This window comes from Solanum tuberosum, unplaced genomic scaffold (assembly GCF_000226075.1).
Source record: "Solanum tuberosum cultivar DM 1-3 516 R44 unplaced genomic scaffold, SolTub_3.0 scf00235, whole genome shotgun sequence".
In the NCBI taxonomy this organism is placed as follows: domain Eukaryota; kingdom Viridiplantae; phylum Streptophyta; class Magnoliopsida; order Solanales; family Solanaceae; genus Solanum; species Solanum tuberosum.
In genome coordinates, this window is record NW_006239159.1 from 218,075 (window position 1) to 229,896 (window position 11,822).

The 11,822-nt window shown below is 34.5% G+C and overlaps 1 protein-coding gene across 1 annotated transcript in view; it reads right to left on the minus strand.

Moving 5' to 3' along the window:
* Window positions 1-8,518: 8,518 nt before the first annotated feature.
* Window positions 8,519-11,822, minus strand: part of LOC102578569 (protein PHLOEM PROTEIN 2-LIKE A1-like) — a 7,305-nt gene continuing 4,001 nt past the window's right edge. Inside the window, exons 3-4 of the mRNA XM_015313176.1 lie at window positions 11,269-11,333; window positions 8,519-8,844 (exon numbers count right to left, since the gene is read on the minus strand). Of these exons, the coding sequence (XP_015168662.1) occupies window positions 8,807-8,844; window positions 11,269-11,333 (103 nt within the window). The 3' untranslated portion in view covers window positions 8,519-8,806. The remainder of the gene's footprint in view (window positions 8,845-11,268; window positions 11,334-11,822) is intronic.

Genomic DNA, 11,822 nt, shown 5'->3' on the forward strand with positions numbered 1-11,822 from the left:
CGTCTTGTGTATATAAGTTTATTATTCATTTAATTGTCTTTCCTCTCTACTCAAATCTATCTGCTCCTGTTCAACTACTCTCCTAGACATGTACTGCATTGCCGAATCGCTCATGGCTATTAGTAACATACTAAAGTAGCAACACCGATTTGAAACTTCAAGAAACAACAAAAGGTCAAAGGGTATTTCATTGAAAAAGTCATTTTAACTTTTCTGGGTCTCACACAATGAAGAAGCGGGGAATATTCTTTCATTGATCCATTGATCGCTTGACACACGTGGTATGAAACACGTGCTACGATGTTTACACCTTAGATTGGTGTATGTGCCTTATTCTTTCGATTATTCAACATCGTACAGTCCTTGGTCTAAACATCTCCAGATGTTTAACCCTAGTTTCTCTCTTCAGTGATCCTTAAAACTCATATTCGTGGAGAAACTTTTGTCTGGATCACAAAACAAGTCATAAAATGGTGGTGAAACTCATCTCTTCACGTTCCCCGATGTAAGAGGCGATTGCTCGTGTGAGAGAACCAATCTCGCGACTTGTTCGACACTCTTTATTTCTTTATAAAATATCACATGCATACTACATTTGAACATAAATTCAATAGTTTTATATAGAAGAGAATATTATAACAATCAAGTCATTTTACAACACTGAAATATCATAAAATCCTACGCAAATCTAGAGCCTTAACATGTTTTTCAAACAAGTCTCTAAAGATTGCCTTCGTAAAAGGATCAACTATCATTTCACGTGTAGGAATGTATTGTAAAGTTATTTCTCCATTTGCCACTATGTCTCTCACAAAGTTATACTTGATGTCAATGTGTTTGATCTTGATGTGATACTTAGGATCCTTCGTGTACGTGATAGCCGCTTAACTATCACAATTTAGAATCATGGGACCCTTAGAATTCTTTGCAATATTCAAATGCTCAAAGAATCTCTTTAACCAAACTGCTTCTTGTACGGCAGACCCACAAGCCACAAATTCAGATTCCATGGTTGAAACAGTTGTGCAAGTTTGCTTCTTACTTTCCATGAAATAGCACCACCATTTAGTAAGATAGCATAACCGGATGTTGATTTTCTATCATCCCGGTCACCAGCCCAATCTGCATCTGTATAACCTCTTATGAATAAATCAAATCCACTATAACACAGTGTATGATCTGCAGTTCCCTTCAGGTATCGAAATATTATTTTTACTGCTTTTCAATGATCTCTTCCAGGATTGGATTGATACCTGCTAACTAGACTCACGGCATAACAATTGTCTGGGCGAGTACACATCATAGCATATATCAAACTCCCGACAACACTAGAATAAGGAACTCGAGACATGTCTTCCTTTTCTTTTTCAGTCTTTGGACACATTTCAAGGCTTAAAGTTTCACCCCTTGCTACAGAAGTATCCATGGATTTGCAATTATTCATTCGAAAACATACCACTGTCTTGAAGATTGCTTTAGGCTATAAATTGATCTTCTCAATTTACATACTTTGTTTTCTTGACCTTTAACAATGAAACCTACTGGTTGTTCCATATAGATTTTCTCGTTTAATTCTCCATTGAGAAAAGCGGTCTTCACATCCATTTGGTGTAATTCTAGATCTAAACGTGCAACAATAGCTAAAAGTAATCGTATGGAAGTAAACTTCACAACTGGTGAAAAAATTTCCTCATAGTCTAAACCAACTTCTTGAATAAAACCTTTTGCAACCAATCGTTCTTTGTGTCTTTCTATTGACCCATCCGATTTACGTTTAACTTTAAGAATCCATTTATTCCCAATAGCTTTACGTTCCTTAGGAAGGTCAACTAGATCCCAGACTTTATTGGTTTTCATGGACTTTAATTCTTCTTTCATCGCTTTTAACCATTCATCCCTTTCAGGTCTCGATAAGGCCTCAGTTAAAGAATTAGGTTCATCCAATTCTGTGGGAAATACCAGGAAAACATAATCCTCAATCTCATAAGATCGTTTAGGTACACCTTTTCTTGTACTCTTACGTATTTGAAGGTTAGATTCCTCTATAGGATTTTGAGATTCATAACTCCCACTTAGACCAGGAATCATTTCTTGATCCATTGAATTATCAAGTATGTTTGACAACATTACCTGATCTTCTGAATTCAACATTTCGTACAGAGGCTCAACTTCACCTTATTTCCTACCCGTTTTTAGGGAAAATCTATTTTACCAAAAATCTAACATCTCGTGATACAATTTCAGTAATACTTCCATCCTCCAGTTCATCAATGAACACATATCCTCTAGAGCGTTCAGAGTACCTTATAAAGATACATTTCTTTCCTTTTGGACTTAGTTTACCAAACTCACCAAAACGATCTTTAATATATGTCGCATAACCCCACGGTCGTAGATCATTCAAGTTTGTTTTATGACCAGTCCAAAGTTCATAAGGAGTGGAAGACACTGACTTAGAAGGCACTTTGTTCATTATGTAAGCTGCAGTCAATAATGCATCTCCCCAGAAAGAGATAGAAAAATTTGCCTACGCCATCATTGATCTTGTCATGTCTAATAATGTTCTATTCTTTCTTTCAGCTACATCATTTTGTTGAGGTGTATAAGGAGTAGTTAATTGTCTGATAATACCTTTTTTAGTACATAATTCTTCAAATTGTTTTGACAAATATTCACGTCCTCGATTGGTTCAAGCTTTTATGTTTTTATCTAATTGATTTTCAACTTCATTCAAATATCTTTTAAAGCACTCAAGTGCTTCCTTTATGCTTTTATCTAATTGATTTTCAACTTCATTCATATATCTTTTAAATCACTCAAGTGCTTCAGATTTATGAGAATTCAAATAAACATAACCAAAGCTCGTGAAATCATCAATAAATGTAACGAAGTATGTAGCACCATACCTTGCCTTCACGTTGATTGGACCACAAATATCAAAATTAATTAATTAAAGCGGAAACTCAGCTCTTTTAACCTTCCCAAATAGTTTACGCGTAATCTTTCCAGCAAGACAACTTTCACAAGTTGGCATTTCAATTTTGGTGAAAGAACCTAAATTCCTTTCTTTTGCCAACCTATTCATTCGATCTTGCCCTATGTGACCTAATCTAGCATGCCATGTAATAATATCAACATCATTGTTACTTGAATAACATGCCATTACACAACGGTCAACATAATAGTCATAAGTTGAAGGATTACAATCCAATACGATAAAACGATAACGAAGTCCAAAACCATATAAAACATTATCTAGAGTTATTCTAACACCATTACGACTAAAAATAATTCAAAACCAACGTCTAAAAGAACAGACACAGACACTAAGTTTCGTTGAATCTCTGGAGTGTATTGGATGTCATGCAACATCAAGGAACACCACGCAAGTCTACTTTGCAAGTGCCTATACCTTTGACTTCAAGCCTAGCATTATTTCCTACGTAGATCCACCTTGATTTAGATGAAACTCGACAAAACTCCACAAACGTCTCTCTATCTCGACTCACGTGGTCGGTGGATCCTGAGTCTACAATCCACATAGGATAAGATTTAGTTAGTAAAGAAGTGCTAGAAACATATGTAGCACTTAGAGATGCGTTTAGAAATGCTACCTTTTTAGGCTCAGTACATTCACGAGCAAAATGCCCTAATTCTTGGCAATTGTAGCACTTCATTTTACTCTTGTCTCTTTTCTTGAAACACCGTTTTCCTTTTTTGGAGTTTGGTTTCTTCTCTTTCTTAGAGGGTCCTTCTCCAGTCTCTTTGTCTTTCCCATTTATTTTCCAATTTTTCTTGCGCTTGAAGCTTTTGTACCACTTGACTCTGCCACAAAGGCATTAGAATCAGCTTTAGTAGCACCAAGGCGCTCATCTTCAAGTTCAACATGGCGTGCAACATCAGAAAAGGTTTTGATGCTATCATTATGGGTCAAGTTAACCTTCAAATGTTCCCAATTATTGGGAAGAGACCGAATCACTGCTTGAACTTGTTGTTCATCTGAAAGAACATGGCCAGCACACTTGAGTTGAGCTATCATGTTTGACATCACCCTAAGGTGTTGTTTGATATTCTGATCATGATGCTTTTTGTAAGTGTCAAATTTGATAGGCAACTGTCGGAGGTGGGTTACAGACGTACCCTCATACATTCCTCGCAGATGTGCCCACATAGCATGAGCAATAGGGAATTCCTCACATCCATGCATGAGATCATCAACTGCAGAACTAACTATTATTCGACGTGCAGTGGAGTTAGCCTTCTTCCAAGCTTTGTAAGCTTCAAGATCCCTTCTGTGTTGTGCAGTATTACCCTCTTCTAGTTCATTCAAAACATGATTTATACCTTCCAAAGCATTTTGCTCTTCCAGTACATACCATATTTTATGACTCCAGATGTCGTAATTATCACCGTTAAGTTTTTCACCTTTGTTTAAGTCAGCAATGATACTTTTTAATGCCATGTCTTGTAATTCGCATATAATAAGGCAAGAATTTTAATCAATTATGCATGTGACATACACATTTAAGCAAATTAATTCTCATAAAGATTTCATAGTTAATGTGAAATCGAAAAGGCACGTATGCATCCAATCATCATCTACAAACTAAATATTTAACCAAAATTTGAAATTAACTTCTTAATGTGTACACTTATTTATTTTAGACTATAACCACACAGATTTGTATGTCTAATAATTAAACACCATATTATATTGCGCAATAGAATAATCATTCACTTATTCAATAAAATAAAACTTAAATATTCATATCAAAGCACAATAAAAGATGTTCATTTCATACTTTAATAAAAATTAAAATAATCAATAAAACTAATCTGATAAAAAAAAGAGTATGTGAATACACTTCGGGTGTAGCTTTACCCACTTAACTCCTATTTTTACATAGTACTTCCATAATTCTTCGTCATCCCCAATTTCGATTCTAACTTGATTAAGTTCATTCTTCCAAAATTCTGGCAAGGAATCATACAAAATAGCATATCTTTCACTATCTGTAATTTGAGGGTGACTTTCATAAAGTTACTCAAATTTCATGACAAAGTTCTGGAGAAATTCTATTAAGCATTCATGGGGATCCATCTTCAAAGAATTAAACTCTCTTAGATCTTTTTCTATTTGTCTCCGAATGACCCTTCCTTTTCATAAGATTCTTTGAGAAATCCCACTTGGAGTAATTTGTGCATGTTCCCGTTCAGCCATATCTGAAATAGGAACAAAATAAAATATGGTTTATACCATTTAATGTGACAACATATGTTACAAATTTCTCATAATGTCAAGCAACTGTTTAAGGAACATAAGGACTATTCGAATACTCAAGAACAATAAGATCCTAAAAGAGAACATATAAAATAATAAAAGAAATTTTAAAAAAAAACATTTTTTTTCAGCCATTTGTTGAAAAAAATCATATCTTGCTTGTTTTAAGTCGGTTTCCTTATTATTATATGTTTTCGGAAAGCTTAAAACAAGCAAATCATAAAAAAACAAAAAAACAATTCCACCCAAAAACTGCACCGCGAATTTCCAGATTGCTCTAGACAGATGCAGTTTTTTGGAAAATAGAAAAAAAAATCCTTTTTTTTTTAATAATTTGTATCTCACTCGTTATAATTCCATTTTTCCATTATAATATGTTTTCGGAAAGCTAAGCACGAGTAGATTATAAAAGAAAAATTCGATCCAAACATCGTACATTCTATTTTCAGATCACTATTAAACAGAAACAGTATTAAAAATAGAATTTATTTCTTAGTACGACAAGAAATCCTATCTATTTTATGATTGAAAATCAAATATGATTCTGAATCATATTTCACATAAAATTAATCCACATCTAAGCGTCATGAAAAATAGCATCATTCAATTTTTCTATGCACTGATTTTAAAAGACATAGAATCTATTTTATTTCTTATAAACATAGACAGTGAATTCTCAAGTACGCAGCACAAGATGAGATCATAAACAATGGCTCTGATACCATTGATGGAATATTAAAGTATTCAACAACGAGTTATGTACCTTGTAATTCGCAGCGGAAGTCGTCGATCTGCTTCTTTGACAGGATTGCACTCAAGTCCGTCTTTGAATCACTGGGAAACAAAGATCTATTCACAAACTAGAAGTCTTCTTCTGTGTACTGATTGATTCGTCTCAGAAACTCAATTCTTTGTTTCTTACTGTTCGCTTATTTTTGGTTTTCTGTTTCACACGTTTTCCTCTCTCTTCTTGCACCTTTTCAGGTTTTATTCTTTTTTTAAAACATTCCCATTAGGAGTCTTTTAAAGAGAGGTTGTCCTTTAAAAGGATTTATCCAATTAATTATTAATTAATTAATTTGGATAAGGCATGAAACAAATTGGGTCGTGTCGGGTCGGTCCACATGGGCAACCCATGACCCAAAACTTACAAATTTGTCCTTTGTCCGTCAAAACTTAAGTAAATAAAAAGGAATATCACCTATTCATTATGATACTTTATGTGATGTGATTACTATTTAGAGAATTAAAGAAACTTTAAGATTGGAGGTTTTTTGGTTTGCTTTTAAAAATTCAATATTTGAATTAATATAAAAATTAGATAATTTTTAACTCTCACATATAGAAATGTTATAGGTAAAGTGAGATGGAGAAAGTAATACGTATATTTTGTCTTTGATAGAGTTTGAATTCTAATCTTTTATGATTTTTATTTACTTTATTAACCTTTAAGGGGTCGTTTCGTTTGAAGACAAGTTATTTTCAGATTAATTATGATGACATAAGTTATGTTAAGATTATTTTTTATTGGTTGTTTGATTTGTCAAATATGCATGATATGATTTCTAAGAATAAGTTATTTGTTTTAAAAAATAACCTCTAAGAATAAGTTGTTTGTTTATACAAGAGGGTTTAAGAGGGTACTTTTGTTATTTTATATTTTTATCCCGAATTATTATTCCACCCACAAATAAGAATAACTTATCCTAGACATAATTATTAATTCTGAAATAAATCATCTCACACTTTGTAACCAAACAAAAAAGAGGAATATTAAAAACTTATCTCAAGATTATTATTCTTTATCCATCACGCCAAACCAAATGACCCCAGAGAGTCGGACTACATCGTTGAGTGCCTAATTGAGCTGTAATGAAATAAATTATCGGACCACACGCTTCATGTCCTTTAATTAAATACTACTTTAATTACAAGGTTAATTGGTCCACATTTAATTAAAAATGAAGTGCAACTGTTGTACAATAGATATGAATCAATTTGATGTTTGGACCATTAAGCTTTTAGGTCCTTCCTGTTTACATTTATATATTAGACAGAGACTTAAAAGTACTCTCACCATTTGGTAGGTACACAAAATTTTGAAAACATACTACTACTATTTAAACAGAATATAAATGTGTACAACGAAATTTTATTAAAAGGTAAATTCATAAGAAATTTAGATTATATTAAATTCAATATATATTAATCTAAATGAATATTGTATATGAATATAATTGAATTAATCATCAAAAATTATTGTTTTAACCAAAGTCCAATTTTTATCGGGCTAGTCCATTGATTTCAGCCACAAATGATAAGCCCACTTTGCTAAGCCCAATATGTAAAGTGCAGAAATTTCATACATTTTGGGGCTAATTACATCCTATTTCGAAAGTTTTCCCAACTACAAACACTCCGATTTTTTCATTGCTCTCGGATTCTTTGGTTGTCCGATACATTGCAAATGATATGCATTACTTCATAAAAAGGATGTATCTAAGAAGGGATAGAGATGTATCCTAGAGGGGATGGACATATCCGAGAGGAGATAGATATGTATCTAAGAAGGGATAAGAATGTATCTGAAAGGGAATAAATATGTATCCGAGAAGGGATAAGGATGTATCCGAGAAGGGATAAGGATGTATTCGAGAAGGGATAAGGAAGTATCTGAGAGGGGATTTTTCTATTCTTTTTTAAATGGTAAACAATTTTAGAGATTATGATATCTTAAGTTGTGTATTTATGTATTTTTTTCTCTTATTTTATTTTAGAGGTCCAATTTGGTGCTACATGTCAAACGGTTTGGCACGCCAAGTCAAACGAAGAAGGCAATAGCATCATATCACACGTCAAAATTACATGGCATGCCAAGCGAAATGAAAGACCAATAAAAATGTGTCACATATGCTCAAGTGACATGTTCTAACCAATCAAATCTCATCATGTCACTTGAATCTAATTGGGCGAAGGAATCATGCCTCATCACAATTCTGTTATTCTAAAATTATAAATTGAGTTCTCATAATTCAGAAAATCTACAAAAATTCTAACAAGAGGCCACAAAGAGCTCGTGGATCAAACGCCACATATTTCTTATCACAATCCAAAAGTCAAGGTCATGATGACACACACCTCGAGAACTCCAAAATGGTGAGTTAGCCGAAAGAATCACACATACGAGACTCCCGAAGATTGGTCAGGCCACAAATGATAGAAAAATAACAAGGAATATCTAAAAACCTGGTAGCATAAGTATAAACAACACCTAATACATTTGTAGAATCTGAACTACATCTCAAGTCTTCGAAAAGTAAGTTAAAGACTTTAAACAATAAATAGAGACTAGTGGCAATCCGTAAAGAAGAATCTCACCACAACTCCGAAAGAGAGAACTTCGCTGGATCCAATCAATTGTAACGAGGCTCATCCTGACTAGGATATGCATCAAAGATATAACAAAGGTAGGAATGGGTACAATCCACATGTACTCAGTAGGTTGGAGCAACTGAGTATAACTAACTAAACAGACTTAAGAAATAAACTATGAACACTTTCACCTGCACGCAGAAAAGTCCCATTTCAATATTGGTGCTGCCAATTATATAGAACGGCGCAAATAAAGTAAACACATAAAAGTGCATATAATAATTAAATTATCACATAAACAAGTCACACAACACAACAAGACTGGCCAATACGATGCAATGAAATGATGGAATGATGTGGTGGTACCAGGGTCGCTGCACAACCTGTCGTATACACCTTGCCAAACCTCTAGCTTCTAGACAAAGACCCATGGGGGACTCGAGTCTATATACCAATCTCAATGTCTCATCAACTTTCCACCTCAGTATGGTCAAGGAGATAAGTAAGGTGTCACATTTTCTTTCTCAAAAAGATAGTTTTTTCCACTTTCTCATATTTCCATGAACCATGATATGCTGCATGAGGATGAATGCTTCACACCACGTATAACACAAGGACATAATCAGCTCATCAAGGATTTCAAATAGAATCAAGTTTCCAAACTCAACAGGTCATGAAGCATGTTCTCAAAGGATAGGGGTAGTGGAGGAAACCATTTACCACTTAGAAAGCATTTTTGTTCATTTTCAAGGTGGCTCAAAAATCAACTCAAACCCCTACTCGGGCATCTCCACGCCAAATATAAAGATAAGTCACACACCCCCTCTCTCGGGCAATTACTCAAATATCACAGAATTTTCACAACAATTACAGATGTCACACAGGCCTTCCACATAGGCTAAGCAACACATATAGGGATCATACAGAATAAAACAGGAAGATCAACACTTACCAACCTCTAAAACAAATAGTACAACTCATTTCACAGTTGACTTCTTAAGAACAAGTTAATTACTCATCTCAGTGTAAAAGAGGGATAACCAATTCCTCAAGGCCAACACTTCACCCGAACAACTCTACCGGAGCAAATCCCCAATAACAATCCTCAACTATCAAGAATGGAAAGAGTACATCAAAAGGAGTCCAATGATACCCATATTGATAGGATTTGAAACTAGGGGTAAAATAGTCCAAAAATTACTTCAAAAATTGAAAGGGTAAAATCATATTTTTAGTTGAAAATCAAGTTCTAAAGGTCAATAGGAGTTCTTGGTTGAAAACCCCATTAAAAACAAGTAAGAATCGAGCTCCAAATCAAGAAATTACTCATTTTTTAATTTGGGAAAAAAACCCAAACCCACATTTGAATCTTGATTTTTAAGTGTTTTGGAAGATAAAATTCGAAGAAAATGATATAAAATCGATAAAGGAACTTATTCACACAAGTTTTTCTCAAGAAAATGCTTTCAAAGTGACCCTCCCAAGCTTCCAATATGAAAAGAATGGGGAAGGAGAGGGGTGGGGGGCAGATTTTAGTCATTAATTGACTGTTTGACCGCGTGTTGACCACTGTCAACATCAGCAAAATTAATTCCCCAACTTATTAAATTCTTTGAACGGACCCTCAAGATTCATTCAGGACCCGAAAAAAATAAAACAAATATGCAACCTAATTAAATTCGACATTTTGGACTCAATAAAATCATCAGATTTCTCTAAAAAGATCATTTTGACAGATATTCCCTAAAGGACCTCTCTTTAGGCTTGAAGCCCAACTTCTCGCCTAAGAACCCAATTCTCAACCTAAGGCCTCGAAAACCTTACCAACCACTCTGTTAGCTCAAACTCGACGTTCTAGACGCGATGAAATTGACAGAATTTTCATCTGACGTTCGAAACTCAAAATATTGACCGAAGTCAATCCTATCAAGAATTCTCAACCCAAGAGGGGTCAAATCGCCAAAAACACACCCGATCGCATCGGTGACCACACCAATCATTCCTGAAATACAAATTGAGTATGATAACACTACAGAAAAGGGTAAACTTGTCATTTCTTAGTTAAAACCAAAATCACAAAAAAATAGAACATTACATTAGTCTACAAGCTACAAGTATTCAAGAACTCATGCATTTTGTCTGTCTATGTCGTGCATAACTTCTAGTGCTCTCCACATGTCATAATTCTATTGGCCAACGTGTCTTAATTATTTTTACCCAACACAATGACCTTGATAATCGTTGTGTATTTGTCACGCCCCGAGCCTACACCCTGGATGTGGCTGGCACTCGAAGACCATTGATGGCCTCAAGCGAACCCTTGGCCTGGCTTACTAACTTAGCGGAAGACTCTAAACATTAATACAATGATCAAATGAACTTACTCAAATAACTTAGTCAAATGGCTTAGAATGTTTAAAAGTCAACATTCAACTTGGCCAAAATGACAACTCAAGTCTTAACATATGAAATGAAATGTAAAGACAACTGAACTACTAACTGTCCATGAAGCCTCTAAAATAAAGAGGGATGTCGGGACAGGACCCCAGATCATCCTAACATCTGAAAAACTAGAAAGCAAATAAAGGAGTCCTCCGAAATGCAAGGAGGCTTACCAATAGACTCTGAATGCTCAAGCTGGATCAACGAGGCGTTGGATGCTGAACCTGGTTTCCTGTGTCTGCATCATAATAAGATGCAAGCCAACTGGCATTAGTACATTAAATGCATGAGTATGCGAGTTGGAATACTAAACACAACTAAAGCTTGAAAAGAAACTAAAAGGAAACTGAAGAACTTACCTAGCTCTACTCAACTCAACATAACTGAACTCATTTCAATATAAAGCAGTTTTAAAACAAGTGCAATATAAAGAAAATCTGTTTAAAACATGAAATCAACTCTGGGTGTATGCAAAGATACACTAAAATTCTGAAATGTATGTAAGAATACAAATACATGTGTATATAAGAATACAAATAACTTATGTAGGAGTTTCTCTAACCGACAATCATCACTTAAGAGCTATAGTGATGATACAAAAATCTTCCTCACGTTGCCAACGCAGCCTATACCTTGCCACATGTATAAGACCTGAACTACTAAGTGGATCCACTAGTCCATGCAAAAAGGATTCATCTAAAAAGTATGACCCTTTTCTACCCATGAT